This window comes from Vombatus ursinus, unplaced genomic scaffold, assembly GCF_900497805.2.
Source record: "Vombatus ursinus unplaced genomic scaffold, bare-nosed wombat genome assembly UNPS02014768.1, whole genome shotgun sequence".
In the NCBI taxonomy this organism is placed as follows: Eukaryota; Metazoa; Chordata; class Mammalia; order Diprotodontia; family Vombatidae; genus Vombatus; species Vombatus ursinus.
Window position 1 is genome coordinate 13,616,332 of NW_020954546.1, and position 22,276 is coordinate 13,638,607.

Genomic DNA, 22,276 nt, shown 5'->3' on the forward strand with positions numbered 1-22,276 from the left:
TGGCATTTCCCCGCTGTGGGGAGTGGGCTACCAGTCTCTCCGCTGAAGGCTGGTACGTCTTCCTTACTGGGGAGGACAAACATTTTAGGCCACTGCCTTCTGGGAGCTGTATTGGCATTCGGGCAGCTAAAAACACATAGCATATGAAAAGCAAATGTGTCCTATGAAAGCAGAGATAAAGAAATTATTTTCAAGTCGGAAGACTTGAGTTGAAGGGATGCTCTGTCCCTAAGTGCTGTGTGGCCCGAGCCAGGCTCCTCAGCCTCTCTGAGGAGTTAGCTGGACGTTCTCTCTGGATCGTGGGGTCTGTAACGCTGGCCTGGTACCTTACATTCTGCACCAGCCCCTCTGGGCTTTCTGAGGATGGAGAGGAGGAACACCACCGGTCAGGGCCTGCAAAGTTTGTGGAAGCAGACAAGGGGGTGCAGAAGGGAGGTCTCTATTTAAGGAAAGCATTCCTAGAGACAACATGCTCCAAATTCTGATATTTTATTTTCAACATTCCAACACAAATGGGGGGAAGCCGTGCTGCTGGTTTTCATCAGCGCTGGTCAAGTTCAAGGTCAACATCCCTTCGGGGCAAACATTGTATACTTGTCTCCTGAACTATGTGGCCAAAATTCTAACAGCAAGGGGAGACCTAGATCCCACCATGAAGTGAAAATCTTAAGCCCATTTTTCCCGATCAGAGCCAGGGAGGACGTGGTCCCAGACCCACGGAGGCTGCCTAAGCTGAGGCAGTGCCTGCCAAGCGCGGATTCCCAGACTCGCTCTCTAGCTGACTGCAGGCGCCAGGGTCTTGTGGCAGAGCTTGGCGAGGAGGCCCGCCATCTGCAGCAGGGAGTTCACACCATCCGCTATTTTCATATGCGTGTATCCAATCTCCTGAAAGACCAATCCCATTCCCGCCTGGTCAGCCGCAGCTCTCACTGCTTCTTTGCCCTAATAGCAGTCAGGGAGCTGAGACCCCCTGAGCATGGCGGGCTACTCTTGGCGGAGCTTGGCCTAGTTCCTAACATGATCCTGGCAGGTCTACAAGAGCCCAGGCCATGTGTGGAAACTCCAACCAGAAAGGGGGTCCTACAAGAGGAAGGGAGCTTCCCTGCCCCCCAGCCTCAATGAACTCAGCACTCTAGTCCGGGCCTTGGAAGCCATGGCCGTGCCCAAACTATGAATGCCTTAAGGATGGATGAGATGGGTCACAAACACTAAGGTTCTAAAAAGAGTAAATCTGTGTGGCTGTCTCTTCTCTCCCCTCTGCCCCACCCAAAGAACTGTCCCTCACAATAGAGAACCAAAAAGTAGGGAAAAGTTCAGCAAAAATGACCAAGAAGTTGCAGAGGTTTTTCAAACGCAGGGCCCTACACCCATATCCCCCCACTTCAGACTGATCCCTGCCATGGGGGGGGAGGACAGAAGGAGGAAGAACTGTTCCTCCGGCCCTGGGGGGTGGGGGTCCTGATGATTCCCGTTTCCAGATCCCTTTAACATCCCTACAATGAGAGGAGATTCCCACTGACCTTGATAAACTCCAGCTTCAGATACTCGGGCATCTGGAAGGTTTTACACACACGGAAAACGTTGCCGATGACGTCTTCAGGGGAGTAGCCGAGACGCCAAAGGTGGGCGAGGATCTGGGCAAAGAACAGACACGGGCTGCTGAGGGGTTCCGGGAAGCGCCCGAGCCTCCCCGGGGAAGGGAGAGCCGAGCGTGGCTCCCAAGTGTGCCTGACACACGGCACATGTCCACAGTACCCAGTCCCATCCAGACCAGGAACACCACGCTTCCCACCACCTTCTAGCCAAGGCCTGACGGCTTTAATCAATCACTGTCCCGGGCCGGCCCTCTTCATCCTCAGCCACAAAGGGCCTTCCAGCCCCAGCCCCGGCGATCTTTCTGGGGAGAGGGCACCCAAGGGGAAGGGGGGGAAGGGGCCAAACCTTGTAGGCCTCATCGATGTTGGCGCTCACGCAATGCTGCAGCATCTCCTTCACCAGGAGGGGGTGGGGCTCGTCACAAACCTGCACCAGAGAGAAGCAGAGGGGCCCATAGCAGAGGGGAGGTTTCAGACACACCCCAGGCTGGGCCGGGCCCTGGGGCGGGTCCCCGGGGGCCACCAATGCACCCTTCTCTACTTCCCTTTCCATCTAATCCCAAGGCAAATGCAGATGCAATCGCAAAGCCTTAACAGGCATCACTGCCAGAAGTGAGAAAGCTCCTTCAACATAACTGAGCATTTCTTGACTCTAAGGAAACCACAGGCTAGTGGCTCACAGAGCAGGGCTGGAAGGACCCTCAGAGGTGGTCTAGAGTCATCCCCCCATTTTACAGATGAGGAAACTGAGGCCCAGAGAGGCTAACCGACTTGCCCAAGGGCACACAGGTATGACGCATGGGGGTGGTAGCCAGCACTTATAAATGTTGTCCTATTGGGTCCTCACAGCCACCTTGTGAGGGAGGTGCCATCAATATCCCCATCCTGGAGACGGGGAAACTGAGGCCCACAGAGGGTATCTGAGCTGCCCAGGGTCACAGAGACGGCAAACATCGCAGGTAGGATTGAACACTAATAATCTCAGCTAGCATTTATGCAGCCCTTTACAGTTTGCACATTGCCTTAAGTCTGTTTTCTCGTTTGAGCCCCATGACAACCCTGTGATGTAGATGCCGTTACTATTATAATATAATATGATATAATATAATATATATAACATAATGTTCACCCATTTTACAGGTGAAGAAGCAGAGGCAAACAGAGGTTCAGTGACTTGCCCAGGCTCTCAAAGTTAGCTATCTGTGGCAAGATTTGAACCCAGGGCCTCTGCCTCCCGAGCAGGCGGTGTGCTTCCTGCTGGGCCACACCACTGCTAAATCCTAAGCATGGGAACCCCTGGATTAAGACAAAATATGCCAAGGGAGACCCCAGGCTCTGCAGCACTAACGAGATGGGCACCTGGCCTGGCTCAGGACAGAATGCTAAGGGCCAGGGAAGCTAGGTGGCACAGTGGATAGAACACTGGCCCTGGAGTCAGGAGGACCTGAGTTCAAATCCTATCTCAGACCAGACACTTGACACTTACTAGCTGTGTGACTGTGGGCAAGTCACTTAACCTCAACTGCCTCACTCAAAAAAAAAAAAAAAAAAAAAAAAAGAATGCTAAGGGCCACTGAGCCTGGCTGGAAGGAGAGCAGCTAGGGGAGATGGTGGTGCTCCCAGGGATAGGGAGGGGCTTGGGAAGGACAGCGACCAGTGAGCAGAGCTGACCCCCAGGAAAGCACATGGGGTGAGCAGCCCCTGAACAAGGGAGGCCCAGACCCGGCAGAACCAAGCTGGCCGCTGTGGACATGGAGCTGCGCTGGCCACTGACCTTTCCAAGGCCAGTAAGAACAGAGCGATTCACTAGTCCAGAGGCATCCCCGCTGCCGCCCAGCGCTACCAAGTCAGCCCCTCACCAGCCCCAAGAGGCGATGAGCTGCCTCACTACCCTTGGACCCCTACTCAGCCCTGGTTGGGAGGCCAGACAACTGGGCCTCTTACTGCCCGCATGGCCTCAGACCAAACACTCCACCTTCCTGGGCCTCAGTTTCCTCTCCTGTCAAATGAAGGGGTCAGACTCGACAGGGCCTCAGCTCTGTCCCATCTCTGCTCTATAGAAGCCTGAGGCCAATGCTGACCCCGCTTCGCTTTGCCTCTGCCCTCAGAGAACAGCCAACCCTCGGATCTAATCAGAAGCAGCCCCCAGCCTCACTTCCTTTGCTCCCACCTCACCTCAAGTGGCAAAGACCAGGGGTCACAGACAGAGGGGTCCCCGACGCAGTCCCCACCCCAACTGTCAGAACAACATAATTAACTTGGGGAGAATCTCTGCCCCCTCCAAACTCCCCAGAGGATGCTTGTGCAGGGCTCCTCAGCCTGACCAGGGGTGGCCGTCTGTCTGTCCCTCAGGCCTCCTGACAGACAGGGGGCCTATTCCTGCCCCCACAAGAGGGACGATAGGATTCAGATCGGGACCCAGATCCAGCCCACAAGCTATGAATGGCTTTTTAAAGATTCACTTGGAAATACGATACAACTTAATTAAAATGTAAAAATCATTCTTGACTAGGGCCAGTCTGGCCCCCGGTTGGGGCAGTGTCCTCATTTTCCATGGGGAAGCTGATCTCCCTGAGCGATAGCTTTCTCAGCTCCCCAAGTCTGCAACAGTCATAGGTGGGGAGGAGAAGAGAATGGGTGGAAACAGGGCAAATTCTCTGCACTTTCATCATTGCGGAAGGGAAACACAAGTATGCTACTAGGAGCTCCCACAGGACGCTTCTGTGAAGGGCCCCTAGAAACGCGAGCCGAGGGGAAAGGGCGACAGCTCCCCCCAGACGAGACTGTCTTACCTTGAATACGTTCTCACTGTTAATGAAGCCAAAGCCAGAATAGGTGGATTGTAAGTTGTTCAGCGCCTGTGGGGGAAGGGAGGGCACCCCACTGAGAAGGTCATCTGAGATCAGTGCTCTCCCCAAGGACCCTTCTCAAATTCCGGGCTGAAATGTGCTTCCCTCTGGGCCTGCTGCCAAACCCACCTCCGGCCCTTCCTCCCCCCCCCCCCCCGCCCGGGGGCACAAGGCCAGGGAAGCTCTTGCTCCTACCTGCCGCATGTCTCCCTGGGCTGTGAAGATGATGGCCTCCAGCCCGTCATCGGTGTACTCCACTCTCTCCTTCTCAATGACGGTCATCAACCTCGCCAGCACCTGGGCATCAGTCAGCTTCGTGTACCGAAGGACAGCGCATCGGGACTGAATGGGCTCTAAGAGTGACAGGAGGGGAATGGGGGTGAGTGGGGGACTGCAGCTCGGCCCCTCCTGGGGCCCCAGCACGGGAGCCCTGCTCATCAGCCCTTAGGCAATGTCTGGGGAAGGAATGAATGAATGAATCAAGAAGGGAAAGGCCTACCCCACGACAAGGCTGGATTCCCTCAGAAAAGGAAAAGGGAATGTTCTGGTCAAACTCAAATGTCTAAAAATGATGAGCCCTTAGCTGACTTGGGCCAGACACGCCTGCGACCTCACCCTGGATTCCCATGCCCCAAATCCACCCTGTGCATCAGGGGTCCCTCCTGAACACCCTGCCTGCAGGGCAGTGACTTTACTGTTGGAGGCCTAGCCCTGAGCGCCCTCCCAGCCCAGACCTCCACCGTGGGGTCTCCCTCTACCTCAGCAGCCCCGCCTCTGTCTGCTCCCCTGCTCACAGTGGGATGGGGGCTGGAAGGAGCCTCTCAGAGGCCCCCGGACAGCAGTAGTGACTGGCCCAGGGTCACACAGCCAGTGTGTGTCAGAGGTGGGATCTGAACCCAGGCTTTCCTGGCACCAGCTTTTTACGTCCTTCCCTTCTGCCGTCTCTGCCCACCCAAAACCTGCCTCACTTGCATCCTCTGAAGGAGGATGGAGGAGTACACGGCGGGAGCAGACATCCTGGCACCCATCTGCAGCCTCCCCCAATCCATTACCCATGGTCTCCCGCCTCATCACCTCCTCTAACAGTCCAGCTTCCTCCCAGACAGTCCAAAAGGCGCCTACTTTGGGAGACTTTCCCAGGGCTCTAGCCCCGAGCGCCTTCACTCTGAGCTAGCTCTCCATCTCCACGTGTGTATTTTATATTACATTTTATTTTTTTCAGTGAAAATCCACCTTCCCTCCCTCCCTCCCACCCATTAAGCTGGAAAAACAAACCCCTGCTACAAGCAGTTATAGTTAAACAAAACTAATTCCTGCATTGTCCACACCCAAAATGGAGGACGGGAATGGCAGGGGTAAAAAAGGAAAAAGAAAAGAGAAAAAGTTATTGGGTGCCTACTATAGGCCAGGCACTGTGCTAAGCACTCTATAAGTACTATTTCATTTGATCCTCACAACAACCCTGGGAAGCAGTTGCCGTTATTATCCCCATTTTACAGATGAGGAAACTGAGGCAAACAGGGTAAAGTGACTTGCCCAGGGTCACACATCTAGTGAGCGTCTCAGGCAGAACTCAAAACTGGGCTCTTTCTGACTCCAGGCCGGTCCTCTGTGCACTCTGGCGCCACCTAGCGGCCTTCTCTGAGTCCATCATCTCTGTCAGGACATGGGCCGCATGGCTGCTCACGCCTCGCCAGACCCCAAGTCTTTCAAAGTTGTCCTTATCTAAACTACTCTCTTGGCTCTGCTCCCTTCACTCCACATCAGTTGATCCAAGTCTTCCCAGGTTTTTCTGACACCATCCCCTTTGTCTTGTAGCACAACAGTACTCCATCACATTCACATACCACAACCTGTTCAGCCATTCCCCAACCGATGGGCATCCTCTCAACTTCCAGTGCTTGCCCACCACCACAAGAGCTGCTAGGAATATTTTTGTACAAGTGGGTCCTTTCCCCTTTTTTATGATCTTTGTGGGGTTCTGACCTAGCAGTGGTATTGCTAAGTCAAAGGGCATGCCCAGTTTTATAATCCTCTGGGCACAGTTCCACCGACACCCTCCAAATTTGTCATTTTCCTTTTTGGTCACATCAGCTAATCTCATGGGTTGGAGGGGGTACCTCAGTTGTTTAATATGCATTTTTAAAATTCGGAATTCAGAGCATTTTTTCATATGGCTAGCAATAGCTTGGATTTCTTCCTTTGAAAAATGCCTGTTCATATCTTTTCACTCTTTATCAATTGGGAAATGGATTTTTTTCTTGTAAATCTAAATCAATTCCCTATATATCTCAGAAATGGGACCTTATCAGAGAAACTCACTGCAAAGATTTTTTTCCCCTCAATTACCTGATTCTCTTCTCATTTTGGCTGAACTGGTTTTATTTGTATAAACTTTTTACAAATCTGATACACAGAAAATTACCCATTTTACCTCCTGCGAACCTCTCTGTCTCCTGTCTGGTCATGAACTCTTCTCCTACCCCTTGATCTGATGGGTCATTTCTTCCACGATCTTCTAATTTATGACACTGCGCTAAACGTCTAAATCTTGGACCCATTTAGAGCTTCTCTTGGTGTACGGGGAGAGACGTCAGTCTAGTTTCCGTCAGTCTGACCCTTTCTAGTTTTCCCCACGGTTTTGGTGACTAGCGAGTTCTCCAACAGCCGAGATCTTTGGGTTTATCGAACGATAGGCTACTGTGTTTGTTTGCTTTTGTACACTGTAAACCTAATTTGCTTCCCTGATCAACCTCTCTATTTCTGAGCTATTTCCAAACTGTTCTGATGATTACTGTTCTGCCATTTAGTCTGAGATCTGATACTGCTAGATCCCCTTCCTTCCCACTTTTTTTTCTCATTATTTCCTTTGAGATTCTTGGCTTTTTCTGCCTCCACATGAATTTTTTTTCTAGCTCTGTAAAGCAATCCTTCCATAGTATGATTAATATGATGTCACTGATTACATAATTTAAGGAGTACTGTCATTTTTGTTACATTGGCTTGGCCTATGCACGAGCAATTACTATTTCTCTAATTATTAATCTATATTTACCTGTCAAAAAGGAGTTGCATAGTTGTATTCATATAGTTCCTACGTGTGTCTTGGCAGATAGACTCCCGTGTATTTTATACTTTCTATGATTATTTTAAATAGAATTTCTCTTTCTATTTCTTCCTGTTGGATACTGTTAGTAACATATAGAAATGCTAGTGATTCATGTGAGTTTATTTTCTCTCCTGCAACTCTGATGTTCAGAGTTCATTACTCCAATTATATTTTTAGTAGGGTTCTCTAACTAAATCATCACACCACCTGCAAAAAGTGGTCATTCTGATCCTTCCTTGTCTGTTTGCCCTCTCATTTTTTTGTTTTATCATTACGGTGAGAATTTCTACCACTAATATTTTATTATGTATTACTTTATCTATAATTATTAATAAAATTGTAATAATGGACACAGTGAGAATGGACATCCTTGATTTACCTCAGTCTTACTGGAAAGGCCTATAGTTTACCCACAGCACAGATAACGCCAGCTGTTTGTTTTAGATAGATACTGTTTACCATATTAAGGAAAGACCCATTTCCTCTTATGCTTTCTGGTATTTTTAACTTTCCAGTAAAACAGGAATAGCTATTGTATCATGTCAAAAGCTTTTTCTCCATCGATTGATATAATCATACCATTTTGGTGTTCTTGTTATTAATATGGTCAATTATGTTTATAGCTTTCTTAATAATGAGCTGGGGCAGCCAGGTGGTGCAGTGGATACAGTGCCAGGCCTCTAGTCAGGAAGATGAATTTTCCTGAGTTCAAATAGGTTTTCAGACATTCAACTAGCTGTGTGACCCTGGGCAAGTCACTTAACCCATTTTGCCTCAGTTTCCACATCTGTCAAATGAGCCAGAGAAGGAAATGGCAAACCACTCCAGCGTCTCTGCCAAGAAAACCCCAAACGGCGTCACGGGGAGCTGGACGTGTCTGAACAACAATAATGAACCGACCCTGCATTCCTGGTATAAATCCAAGCTGGTCACAGAGTATAATCTTTGTGTTGTACAGCTAGAATTTTCTTGCTAATATTTTATTTTAAATGTTTACATTGATATTCATTAGTTAAAGTAGTCTACAGTTTTCTTTTTCTGCTTTGACTCTCCCTGGTTTAGGTATCAAGACCATATTTTGTGTCAGAGAAGAAATTTGATAGGACCTCTTCTTTTTCAAACAGCTTTTGTAGTATTAGAATTAAGTATTCTTTAAATATTTGATAAAATTCACTTATAAATCCATTTGGTCTTGAATTTTTTCCTTGGAGAGCTCATGGAGGGCTTGTTCAACTTCTGAGATTGAGTTATTTAAGCTCTCTATTTCTCATTCGGTTAGCGTGGCCATTTTACCCCTGTGAATCTATCTTCATGTACCTATTTACTTACATACTGTCTCCCCTAAGAGAATGTAAGCTCCTTAAGGAGGAGAAAGAGGAGAAACGGAAATAATTGTTACAGGAATAAATGGCTAACCACCTGACCTGAATGGCAGCGGAAACCGCCAAGGAGTCGGACAAGAGATGACAAGCCTGGCTTGGAGGCATCATGGAGGCCCAAATAGGAACCACAATTACCTAAGCTTCTGGAGAAGCTCTTTCTTTGCCAAAAGTAAAGCAGCTGCTACATTTTTTTACTTGCTTTGATTATAATTTCATCCCTTAAAAGAGAAAAGGAAATGGTATTCTGGCCTTTCCCCCAGATGGTGCCAAAGATGAAGAAGGAAGCTGTTGGTCCCCGCAAGTCCAAGGCCTTGAAGGCCAACAAGACACAAAAAAGAAGAAAGTCCAAATGCAGAGCACCCTAGTACCATGGGAGAGGTACTCCCCAAGAGGAAAGGGAGAGGTATTCCCCAAGAGGAAAAGGTTGATCTCCATGCCACCATTACTCACAATGACTTGATTCACGCTTTTAAAAGTCTGAAGCACAGAAAGGTGATGGAGGATGAGCACAAGATAAGAATGATTGCAAAAAGACTGACACACGTACTGAGCTTGGGATGATCTGAATTTAGCAAATAACGCTACTAAAACCAAAAAGGGCTTTGGATGACTTCTGGGAGAAAGAGAAGAACACGGATGGATGTTTGGGAAAAACAATTGAGGGTAATGGAGGGAAGAAAGAGCGACTCAATTCCCATTTTGTGTGTTTTCTCAGCCACGAATGATCTCTAAGAAAGGACAGAACAAAAACGGCTCACAAAGAGCAGAAGCCCAGAGGCACAAGAAGAAGGCACGCAGGCATCCAGCTACCCTTTATGAGTTCAAGGGACCAGGCCCAAGCAAAGGACGCTCCAGAGAAAAGTGGTGGGTACATCCCAAAGAGGTCACAGCCTGGGAAAGGGCCTCGCTGTCCAAACGTTTACAGCAGCAGTTTTTGTTGTAGCAAAAAATCACGGAAAAGGGAGGCTGCTCATTAACCGGGGGAAAGCAGCATCTGAATAGGATGAGATGCTATCGCCCCAGAGAAATGATGAGAGAGACCTCGGAAGAGCTGTATGAGCTGTTGCTGAATGAAGGGCACAGAACCAGGAGAAGAAGAAAACGCCTGCCAAAGAAAGAACACTGATTAATGCAGCGACTCATCAGGACTCCCAAAGACAGACGACGAAGCGCACTTCCCGGCTCCTGACAGAGGGGGTGATGGACTGGAGGAGCCGGCTGAGACACGGCCAACAGGTGAACCTATCAGAACAGGGACTGAGCCGTACGTGGAGAGAGGAATTCCCTGCCCAAGAGCTCCCCGTTTCAATGAAATCCCAGGTCCAGTCCCTACTGCTACCTGTGCTACAGTTTATATTTGTTAAGTTTATAACTACATAAAAAAGTAAAAAAACTTTAAGAAGGAAAAAAGAGAGGGAAAAACAGCCGAGCCAATGTCAGTGACCTTGAAAGACGACGGAGAATCGCAGACATACCACAGAACTCGAAATGGGCGGATGTCATCCTGGTCTAAAAGGAAAGGAAGAGTGGAATCTGCACACACTAAGGCATTGCTCAGCTTTGGCTCCTGGGAAACTTGTAGGCTGCCTTCACCAAGGGCTGGTTTGTGAGAAATTAGAAGAGAGCGCGGCCGTCACCACAAGCCAAGGCTGAGCCAGGCCGGGTTCACTGACTCATGGAAATATTTAGCAGAGGATAGGCCCAAGGCTCTCAAGCTAGCCTTGTGAATGAGATGAAGAGGCCTGGGCTAGGTGACAGGACAGTTCCATGAAAATGGCGTGGTGGGGGACCAGAGCTAGCTGGCTTCAAGTGTCTGAAGTGCAGAAGAGAGACGGATTATAAGCGGCTCTGCTCAGCCTAAAAACCAATGGGAGGAGGCTGCAGGGGGCAGATTTCACTCAATCTAAGGCAAACCCACCAACCAAACTCTGTAAAAGTGGGCTGGGGCGCCGTGGAAGGTGGTGAGCTCTCTTTCACCTAAAATCTTCAGGCCCGTGTTGGAGAAGCACGTGCTGGGGAGGAGGCTGGGGGGAAACTTGCAGGTCCAGGCGTGACCAGATGCCTCTGAACCCCTTTCCAGCCTGGAATTCTGTAGTCCCCACTTCCTCAATAGTCCCCCCCCGCCCCGCCACCAGCCCTGCCACTCTCCTCCGGTCTCCTAGAGCAATTACTGCCTAGACCACTGACTCAGATCTCGATTTTCTGCTTGCTTGGGTCTGCAGTACTCATGGGAACTACAATCATCTGCTTTTCCCTCCCCCTCCCCTAATTTCCAGTTCTAGGCCCATAAATCAAATCAATGTTGTCACTATCGCTAGAGTGAGTACGTCAATACACTCCCTGACTCAGGCTTTCTGCGCCATCCCTCTAACTTTCCAAACCCAAACCTCATTCTCTAGCCACCAGCCCCCTCTATGTGTCATCTCCCCGTTACAGGAGATACAAGAAGCTGGTCAAGGGGGTATGGGAACTATATGATAAGTAACTATATTAGCCTCCTGAAATATTCTGAAAGTAGTAGTATTAGTTTTTTTAAATTGTATATTAGAGAGAAAATTGTGAGGAGGAGGAAAGTCAGGGTGGGAAAAAGAGGGAGTGTTCTAGCCCATCTGAACAACTTTCAAGAGAACACTGACTGAACAACAATGGCAGTGTTTCAAAATACCAGTGAGCAGCTACTGTGTGAGCCCCGCCACCATGAGGCACCGGGCCCGGCTGGCGGGGGGTTGTAAGCACAGGCAGGTGTCCCGTCAGCAGGGGCCCCAGAGGCACGCGCATCACACTAACAACAGGAGGTGAACACGTGAAACACAGCGTGCACCAGAGGAGCTCGGGGTGGGAAAGTCGCCTGTGGCTGAGGTGGGATTAGAAGGTTCACCGAGACAGGAGCTGAAGGAGATGGGAAGGAGACATTCCAGGGTGGGGGAACAGAGGGGGCAAAGCCACAAAGGCACGAATGGGCCAAGAGAGAAAGGGACCCTAAGTGATGGTCTCCAGGAGGACAGGGAGGAACTGGGGTACAGCAGATTAAAAGCACTGGACTAGGGAGTCAGGAAGACCTGCTGCTTCAGACATGTACTATCCACGTGACCCTGGGCAAGTCCCTTCGTTCCTCTGGGCCTCAGTTTCCTCATGTGTCAGTGGCAGGAGGGGTGGGAGTCTCAGGACCAGTCAGCCCCTTCCAGTTCTCCATCCACAGCCGGAGGCGCCCATCCTTACCTATGATTTTGTCCGAGGCGTTACACGCGAGGGCAAAGCGGGTCGTCTTGGAATATATCTCCATCGTCCTCCTCAGGGCTTGCTGTGCTCCATCAGTCATGCTAGGAGGGAGAAAATGCTCAGTGGGTCATCTGGCACTGGCAACAAAGGGCCTGGGGCTGCTCCTTCTTCTGGGAGGCCATGTGCCCCCGACTTGGGAGCAGAGGGCCTGAGGATCCTGGGCAAACACAAAATCAGCCACAGGAGTCGAGTAAGGTCTTCACCGCCGCCTGCCCAGGCCTCAGTTTCCTCATCTGTACATTGCAGGGGCTGGATGAGATGCCTCCCTGTAGTTCTGGATCTCTGGATGGTCTGAGGGCCTGGACAGTGAGTCAGGGGAGTGCACTCATCTCCCCACACACTGAAACAACATTACGTGGAAGGAGAACGGGGCTGCCTTAAGGCTGGGCTTCTTAACTGGTCTGGTGAAGCCCCTGGCCCCCTTCTCAGAAGGTCATTTGCTGCCTACATCAGCTACTGAAAGGAATGCCAACTTTCCATTAGAGGCTAATGAAAATAAAGACCCTGCTTTTTTTCCCATCAGAGTTCCAGGACCCCCGTCCCTAGACCCTGGCCCACCAGCCCTGGCCTAAAGCTTTCTAGAATGACCTCACGAGGAGCAATCCCACCCAGCCAATTGTGTCAGGCGCCATTTACATTCACGGTCACTCCTCAGTCCTTCCTCCTGCTCCTCCAAGAGATACAACCCTGGAGGATGTCTACTGGAGGCCCAGCCGTGCAATGGGCTGCCCACTGTTCCCATGAAAAGTGGGGGCTATCCGGCAGGTGGCCAGTCGCGCTCACCCATGAGCTGGCATGTAAATTCTCACTTAAGACTTCATTAGGCCGAGGCAGCCGGCACACTCATACACAAACCCACAAAAATATTTATGAGTCATCTAACAAATGATGGCTCCATCAACAAAAATAAGGGTTAAGGCCCGGGTTCTGCTAAATAGATTTCCAAAGATGTGGGAAGCAAATCCCCCAGGAGGGCAGAGGCTGGCTTCCGTCCCCACCCCCCAAAAGATGCGGTGACTGAGGCCAAACGCCATCCCGTGCACAGCTCCCGCCATCCCACCTGTCTGCCTCGTCGAGGATAATGATTTTGTGACGGCCTCTGGGGAGGGTGACCTTCTGCTGGGCAAACAGCTTGATCTTATTCCTCACCACGTCGATGCCCCTGGAACGACAACGCCAAATCATCCGGCCCTTCCCGAGGCGAGCCCCGAGCCCATGAGGAGCAGCCATGAGCCACCCGCCAGGAGAACGCCACACAAAACGCCTTCTCCACCGGCCCTCCCGAGATTGCTCGGGTGCCCACGTTCAGGCTGAGGAAACTGAGGCTGGGCGGCAGCTTGACCTGGGGCCTCCGAATCCCAGGTTCTCACCCTCAGCTTCCCGAAGTGGGCTGTCCAAACCCAATGAAGGAGCTCCAAGCAAAGGACCTCATGGGGTTATTTTCTACAAAGGGGCTGTTTTCAGCTGTGATACAAAATTGTCCAAATTCAGAAGGAAGAGGGCAGGAGCTCTTTCCAGTTAGTGACCAAGAGGCCTTTCTCTCTCCAGGCCTCAGTTTCCTCATCAGTAAAAGAAGGGGACAGGGGTTGGATACACTGGGGGTTCTTAATGTGGGCTCCACTAAATTGTTTTTAAAAATATTTTGACCGCTGTTATTTCAATATAGTTGGTCTCCTTTATTATCCCATGAATTTGATGCATTTAAAAACATGACTGAGAAGGGGTCCATAGGCTTTACCAGACACTGCCAAAGGGGTCCAGGACAAAGACCCCCTGCCCTGGGGGACCTCTGGGGTCCTGCTAGCTCTAAATGCCATGATCACTCGTGAAGGAACTTAGGAAACACGCATACTGTGCAGAATTTGTATGCTGATGGTTATGAAATAAAGGCCCTTTGTGTGGGAGGATGGGGGAGAAGATAAGGTAACAGGGACAGGGGAAAAGGAGAGGCTGAGAAAGAAAACAGTGAGTAAAAATGAGACGGGAGGGAAATTCACAAATAGTAATGATAACTGAATGTGAATGGGATGTTTACAGCAGCTCTCTGTGGTAGCGAAGAACTGGAAATAGCAGGGATCCCTTCAACTGGGGAATGGCTGTACAAGTTGTGGTGTAAGAGATGATGAGCTTAACCATCACGGAAAGACTTGCACGAAACAAAGAGCGAAGTGAGCAGAATCAAGAGAAGGTCATACACACATAGGAACGCAAAGTCATTCTGACCATTATAAATACACAAATGAAAAACAAAGGGCAGAGGAGAGACACAATCTGCATCCAGAGAAAGAACCGACAAACATAAGCGTGTGTAGAGTGATTTCACATACACATGCCTATTTGTGTCTAATGGGAATTGTCTCTATGGCGGGGCAGGGGGAGAAGGGAAGAAAAAAAGGAAAAAAAAAAGAAATGTACATGATAACTTTGTCGTGTATTTAGAGGGAACAGCAAATTACACAAGGTAGATTTGCAGTTTCATGTGCAATCATCTTTTTTACGGTACTGTTAGGGAAATACTTATTTTGTTCTATGAAATGAAAATAAAATAAATCTGTAATACCAAAAAAAGATAGTCTAGGTTCCACAGGCCCACATTTTACAATCCCTTACTTTTATTAATTCCTATAAAGTATCGAGGGGGCAAGCACAAAAGGGGGGGCAAATAAGCGACGTGTAAGTCTGAAGAGTAAAGCCACACACACCAGGGTGCCAACTCTTGGCGCTGCCCAGGGGCCAGGACCCACCTGTCGTTGGAGGCATTCAGCTCCAGAACGGCGTCCTTCAGGGAGGGGCCCAGCAAGGCCCTCGCCAAGCACAGAATGCTGGTCGTTTTACCAGTTCCTGGGGGACCCTAGAAACAGACTCTCCCCTGAGCACTTCAGGCATGAGAAGGACCCTAGCCCCTCCCTCTGTCCCTCCTGAAGGTCGCTTATGCGCCCACTGGACATTCCAGGTCACAACCCAGTGCGGGGCCTCACAGGTGACCCAGGGTAGGAAGTACTGCAGGGCATCCCCACCCCCACTTTCCAGATGAGGAAACTGAGGTCTACCCCTCTCCCTGAGTGGTTGAGTCAGAATGAGAACCCTGGGGTTCTTCTCACCCTCCTAGAACACCCTCCCTTCTGGCCTCCTTCTAGGCTCAGCTCCAATCCCACTTTCTGCCAGAATCTCCCAGGCCCCCCACCCCAGCTGTCAGAGCTACTCTTGGGGGATCACGCCCTTTCTTCAGTTAACCCCACACTGTGTCACCCACCAGAACCTAGGTCCCCGAAAAACAGCCCTCAGGTTTGCCTGTCTTTGTATCCCCGGGGCTTAGCCAGTACACAGCAAGTGCTTAATAAATGCCCATGGACTCACACGGGGCTTTTTTGGCTTCATTTAAAGGAAAATGAAACCGAAGAGGCCCAAAAGTAAGTACTTACAGAAATTATAATATTGGGCACATTGCCTTCCCTTGAAAAAACCTACGGGAAAAAACAGAATTAACCTGGTTAGGGTGCGGATTCCCAAGGGTCAGGGGCCGAGCCCGTCCTCCCCACCCTAACTACCCCAGGACCACGTCGGTACCAAGTCAGCATTCCCGAATGAATGAGGGCACACAGTAGGCAGCTTAATAAATGCTTGGGGGTAGGGGGAGATGCATTCCCAACCAAACAGGGGGTAGAGGCAGCCAGAGACCATAAGAGAGATCTCTGATTACATGAAACTGAAAAGCTTCTGCACAGACAACATCAGTGCACCTAATATAAGAAGGGAAGCAGGTGAATGGGAAAAAATCTTACAAAAGATAAGTCAACAATTATTTATGTATATATATGTAAAAAAAGTCATTCATAAAAATCTATTAGTAAAAATAAATGGTTGTTGACATGACCTGACCTTGTCTTGGGATCTCCAGCACCTAAGCACAGTACTTGGCACAGAGCAGGTGCTTAAAAATGCTCCTGTGGGGGCAGCTAGGTGGATATAGCACCTGCCCTGAAGTCAGGAGGACCTGAGTTCAAATCCAACCTCAGACCAAATACTTGACACTTACTAGCTGTGTGACCCTGGGCAAGTCACTTAACCCCAATTGCCTAAAAAAAAAATGTTCCTGTGGCAAAGAATTAGGAATCGAGGGGATGCCCATCACCTGAATGGCTGAACAAGTTGTGGTACATGATTGTGATGGAATACAACTGGGCTATAAGAAATGATGAGCAGGCGGATTTCAGATAAACCTGGAAAGACTTACAGGAACTGATGAAAGGTGAAGTGAGCAAAACCAGGAGAACATTGTACACAGTGACAGCAACATTGTGCAATGATCCGCTGTGAAGGACGTAGCTATTCTCAGCAACACACAATGATCCAAGACAATTCTGAAGGACTCATGACAAACAATGCTATCCATCCCCAGAGACAGGACTGATGGAGTCTCAATGCAGATCCAAGCACACTTTTTCTTTACTTTCTTTCTTTTTGTTTTTTTTTTGACTGTGTTTTCTTTCACAACACGATTAACATGGAATGTTCCACGTGACTACACACGTATAGCCTGTATCAAATTGCTTTCCTTCTCAATGAGGAGCAGAGTGGAAGGAGGGAGGGAGAATTGGGAACTTGAAAAAATTTTTAAAACAATTGTTTGTATATGTAATTGAGGAAAAAATAAAAAAATAAGTTTTTTAAATGCTCCTAGATTGGTTGATTGATGATGGCAATGGTGTCTTTAAAGAGAATCTTAAGAGTTCAAGGGGACCCCAGAGCTTATCATGTTCCATCTCTCAAACAGGAATCTCCCCCAAAGGAGCTATGGGTGTCTGAATGCCCACTTGTGGAGGGAACCCCCAGAGCCAGAGGGCTGAGCTCCTCCTTAGACATCCAGCTCAAGTCTGCGACTTCGTGACATCCACCCAGGGTCCCAGTGAACCCTCTGGAAGAGCGTACTCTTATAACCAGACGGTGAGGACAGCATGTCCAACACCTGAGGACCGCCTTCATCCCACTGCCCCCTGCCCACCCTTGGCCCCTTCCAGTAGGTCACGGTCCGCTAACGACACACAATAGAGACAGCCTAGTCCGACCCTCCCTCATGGGCCTCACCTCCAGGCGGCTCACAGTGTCTTCATTCCCCACGATTTCATTCAGTTTCATTGGCCTGTATTTTTCAACCCTGTCCAAAAAAAAATAAAAAACAAAAAAAATTTTTTTAAATTATTGCATGTTGTCATGTTCCCACCGATGGGATCCTAGCCAGAAGGAAGGCACCGCTGAGGTCATCTGTCCAACTCCCCCATTTTACAAATGAGGAAACTGAGGTCCAGGAGGTTCTATGACTAGCCCAAGGTCCTACAAAGGCATTTGAACCCAGGCTTTCTGACTTCAAAGCCACTGTCCTTACAAAGCAAGGAGTTTGTCGGAATAGGATTTTAAGTCTGACATCTTTGTCTGTAAAATGGAGATAATAATGGCATCTCAAACACTTACTAGCTATGGGACCCTGGGCAAGTCACTTCACCTCAGTTTGTCTCAGTTTCCTCATTTGCAAAATGGGAATAATAATAGTATCTACCTCCCACTATTGTTGTGAAGTTCAAATGAGAAGATAATTGTAAAGTGCTTAGCACAGTGCCTGGCACATAGTAGGTGTTAACTACTAATAAACATATATTCGGACACCTACTATGTGCCGGGTATTATACTGAGCTCTGGGGTTACAAAAACAGGCAAAAGACAGCCCCTGCCCTCAAGGAGCTTACAATCGAATAGGGGAAACGACAATTAATCAATAAACATTTATTAAACACCTATGGGGCAGCTAGGGGGCGCCACAGTGCATAGAGCGCTGGGCCTGGAGTCAGGGAGACTCATCTTCCTGAGTCCAACTCTGGCCTCAGACACTTCCTAGCTGGGCAAGTCATTCATCCTGTTTTGCCTCAGTTTACTCATCTGTCAAATGAGCTAGAGAAGCTGATGGTGAACCACTCCAGTATCTTTGCCAAAAAAAAAAAAAAAAAAAACGGGGTCACAGAGAGACAGACACGACTGAAACAACTGAACAAAAAGCGCCTACTATGTGTCAGACACTGGGGTAAGTGTTGGGGATACACAAAGAGGCAAGAGACAGTCCCTGCCCTCAAGAAGATTACAATCTAATGGGGAAACACCATGCAGGATAAACAGGAAATGAAGTCTTCAAGGGCAAACAGATCCACCCTCACGCTGCAGAGCCTTGGCAAGTCTTTTTCCCTCTCGGCCTCAGTTTCCTCATCTGTAAAATGGGCTCGATGGTCTCTGAAGTCCCAGCTCTAGAGCTCCTGGCTCTAAGGGCTGCTCCTGCCCTTGACCTCTCCCTCCCCACACCCTGCCTCCATCCGCCTGGGCCCTCCTTGCGGAGCTGCAGCCAGGGCTCTCCATTTCCCATCTCCAAGCCTTTGCCCAGCCTGTGCCCCCTGCCTGGAACGCCGTCCTCCTCTCACTACCCGTAAAATCCCCGGTCCTCCAGGGCAGCCTCCTACGAGAAGCCTTTCCTGACTGCCCCCCCATTTTTCTTGTATTATTCAGCATTCTGTACCAGGGCGCAGGGTTCTGAGTGCGCCCCCGCGGCCCCAGGGCCCCGCCCACAGCTCCGGGGGCCCCCTCCCCCCGGCCCGGCCTTCGCTCACCAGGGAAGCTCGTAGTGAGTCCCGGGGGCCTTGCCGGGAGCCGAGCCCGCGGCCGGGCCCGGGGCAGTTCCATTCTCCTCTACCTCCATTACCACTAAGGCCCCTTCCCGCCACCGGCCCGTGCCGGCGTGGTGACGTCACCAGACGTGCTCCGCCCCCTCTCGGACGACGGAGCGTGCGAGGCAAAAGAGCAGGCCCCGCCCCTTGTGCGCCTGCGCACTGGAGAACACAGGAGGGTGGAGCGGGGGGGGGACGGGGGGAGGGGGAACGGGGGGAGGGGGAACGGGGGGGGAACAGGGGGAGGGGGGCGGGGACAGGAAGAGGGAGGAAACAGAAGTGAGGGAAGAGGGAGATCAAAGGGAGAGGGAGGGGGGAAATAGACAAGGATGCTGCTAAGGGAGACATGAGGCTGTGTGTGTGTGTGTGTGTGTGTGTGTGTGTGTGTCTGTGTGTCTGTGTGTCTGTGTGTCTGTATCTGTGTGTGTCCTTTGCCAGGGTGGGGGACTACGGGTATGGATCACTTCATTGTTGGTGCAGTCTGCTAAACTGCCTTTTAATCTCTTCTTAAAATATTCTTTGTTATAAAGGGTGATTCTCTGGGGCTGCGGTGACATGGATGTACATGGAGAGAAATTAAGGTGATAGAAAAACAAAAAACTTAATTTGTTTTTGAAAAAAAATTCCCCTTTCTATTTATTTATTTTTAGATAACACACACACACACACACACACACACACACACACACACGCACGCAAAAAAGAGCCTACCCTTCGGCCTGTCTGCATGTCTATCTCCCTGTGTGTCCTTCAGATTATTTTCTGTCTGTCTGCTGCCTTTCTGTCAGTCAGTCAACAAGCATTATTATTATTATTATTATTATTTTGTTGCTTACTCTACACCTGGTACACCTGCTAAGTGCTGGGAGTACAAAGAAAATTAAAAAACTAACAAAATGATCCCTGCCCTCGTAGTTCACAGTCTAATGGGGCAGACGACACACAGAAATTGGCTGCGGGCCTGTCTGCTTTCCTCTCTTGCTGCCTGCCTGTCCACCTCTGGGAGTGGGGAGCCCAGAGAGTCCTGAAGCAGGCCTGCAGCACTGCAACCAGCTTGGCGGGGAGAGAGCCTGACCAGGGTCAGCCTCCTCTGGGAGAGCAGAAAGTCACGCAGGAATCACAGTCCCAGCATTCTTTGACACGGGCCAATATGTCCCCAAATGAATGAAAGACCATCAGTTGGAAGGAACCTTAGAAAACATTTTCTCCAACCTACTCATTTTATAGATGAGGAAACTGTGGTCCAAAGACAGGAACTGACCTTTCTAAAGTCACACCAGTAATAACTAGTAAATTCAAGATTCAAACCCAGGTCCTTTGACTGAATCTGGTTGGACAAAGCAGTAGAAGTTGGTGGAACCCTGAGCTCTCCAGCTCTGGCTTAATCCCTCTTTGATATTACAAATGGAGTTTTCTATATCCAGAGGCTTCCCAAGTGTTCTTAGAAATACTCTTGGGAATCCTAGCTTCCTTCAGGGCTCCACACACACACCACTGCCTACAGAAAACCTTAACTGATTCTCTTGGTTTTTGTGACTATTTCTCTTCTCAAGTATCTTTTATTTACTTATTGAGAGGGAGTGTTATAGTGGATAGAGGGCTGGACTGGAATCAGAAAGACTTAGGCTGCAGTCTTACTTCCCACAGCTAATGACTTTATGGCTGCTGGCAAATCATGTAACTTCTCAGAACCTCAGGCAACTCTATATCCATTCTTCCTTCCATTCATTCATTCGCTCAACTAGTCCTCTTTTTTCCTCCCTCTTTATACTACTAATTCATTGCCTAGATGGGATGCAGAATATAAATATTCTTCATCAGCTCTGAAAAGTTATATCAAATGATATATAATTCTCTTTTATCTTAACTCTAAGCCCCCAGTCAGAGAAAGAGTTCTGGTAATAACATTTCAGTGTTAGATCTCTGTCTTTCTCTTGTGCTCTGCCTGTCTCTGTCTCTCCCCCTAGGAGAGATCTCTGCTGGATCTCTCTCTCTCTCTCTCTCCCTCATTTGCTTCTTCCCTATCACATTTCATTGGTCCTCTTTGAAAATGAAGGACGAACAACAACAATCCCATTTCTAGTAAGTATATCCAGACTAGCAAAGGCTTGTGGTGAATGTTTTATTTATAAAGATAAATTCTTGTGTCCTGAGGGAAAGGTTTCAGTCTTCCACGAGGGAATTCTAGGGGAACCAGGTGATGCAGAATAACCTCCCTGAGGTCTGTAAGGGGAGGTGACAGAAACATGCAGCATCTATCCTGATTCATGCTTGATAAGCCCAAATAGCGCTGCTTGATGAGTCCTGCCCCCACACTTTGTGGCAGCTGCCCAGGCTTCTGAATTTCCCAGCTACACATGGCTTAAGACCTCCCCTTCTATAGATGACCTATGGGTCTTCTTCACACCTCATGAGGAGCTGCATTCCTCTGTGAATCAGGCTCCAGCTTGGACCTCCAGTGAATGGGCTTGAATGGGCAGCTGGAATCTCCACCATACCTGGCTTCAGGTTCTGCTGAAATTCGTGGCTGGGGAGCTGCTGAATTTTTTCAGAAAGAGTGAGGATCTAAGGCTTACCACCTTCAAGGCTAGAGACCTTTAGGCTCAGTCTTCCCTTTTGATACCTTTTCATGAAACAGGGCTTAGGTGGCTGCCAACAGGTTTCTCACATCTTTATCTCTGAAGGCTAAGCCATAACTAGGCAACAGCTATTTACCCAATAATCACCAAATGATTCTGGAGTTCAGGGTTCTCATTTTTTAAACTCTAAGCTCTCTTGTTGTCAATGCAAATGGCTAGGGGAAAGTCTAAGGGAGCCATCAGCGCTTCAAGCAAGTTCAAGCCAAGTCTGGGGGTTCAGCAGATTTTCTGGCTTTGTTATATGCAGATGAACTACTCATACTTCACATCCTTTACAAAGTACTGAAGAGCATGTCCAAAGTTTTACCCAAGGTACCACTCAAATCTACAAAGGGCTCACCTTTTACAAGGGGCAAACGGAGCCTGATTTCCTCAAAGTCCCAGCTAAAATCCTATCTTTTAGAGGAAGCATTTCCCAATCCTTCTTAATTCTTGGGCCTTCTGTCTCATAATGAAAGAGCCAGGCTTGGAGTCAGGAAGACTCATCTTCCTGAGCTCAAATCGACCTCAGACACTTATTAGCTGTATGACCCTGCTTGCCTCAGTTTCCTCATCTGTAAAATGAGCTGGAGAAGGAAATGACAAACCTCTCCTGTATCTCTGCCAAGAAAACCCCAAATGGGGTCACGAAGAGTCAGACACGACTGAAATGACTGAACAACGACAAATGAAAAGGGGGATTAAAATTAAAATTAAATCAAATTTAAAACAAACGCGTG

The 22,276-nt window shown here is 49.1% G+C and overlaps 1 protein-coding gene across 2 annotated transcripts; it reads right to left on the bottom strand.

Moving 5' to 3' along the window:
- Nucleotides 1-473: 473 nt before the first annotated feature.
- On the bottom strand, nucleotides 474-18,993 carry RFC2 (replication factor C subunit 2). 2 transcript variants are annotated; one of them, XM_027862504.1, is made up of 11 exons: nucleotides 18,862-18,992; nucleotides 17,300-17,369; nucleotides 15,637-15,678; nucleotides 14,959-15,065; nucleotides 13,275-13,376; nucleotides 12,155-12,255; nucleotides 4,640-4,797; nucleotides 4,388-4,453; nucleotides 1,942-2,022; nucleotides 1,521-1,634; nucleotides 474-885 (listed from the first exon to the last, which is right to left on the bottom strand). In XM_027862504.1, the coding sequence occupies exons 1-11, from the start codon at nucleotides 18,948-18,950 to the stop codon at nucleotides 775-777; spliced, it is 1,041 nt and encodes a 346-aa protein (XP_027718305.1). In that variant the 5' UTR covers nucleotides 18,951-18,992; the 3' UTR covers nucleotides 474-774. The 2 variants fall into 2 exon arrangements, with proteins under 2 accessions (XP_027718305.1, XP_027718306.1); XM_027862505.1 differs by lacking the exon at nucleotides 13,275-13,376 and having other exon boundaries at nucleotides 18,862-18,993.
- Nucleotides 18,994-22,276: the final 3,283 nt, after the last annotated feature.

Excerpts from the sequence above, each read along its gene's own strand:
- RFC2 (XM_027862504.1), bottom strand. The coding sequence starts at position 18,950 with ATGGAGGTAGAGGAGAATGGAACTGCCCCGGGCCCGGCCGCGGGCTCG. Across the intron at positions 17,370-18,861 it reads ACTCACTACGAGCTTCCCTG|GGTTGAAAAATACAGGCCAA; the intron begins GTGAGCGAAGGC and ends TTTTTTGGACAG. Across the intron at positions 15,066-15,636 it reads TGCCCAATATTATAATTTCT|GGTCCCCCAGGAACTGGTAA; the intron begins GTAAGTACTTAC and ends GTCTGTTTCTAG.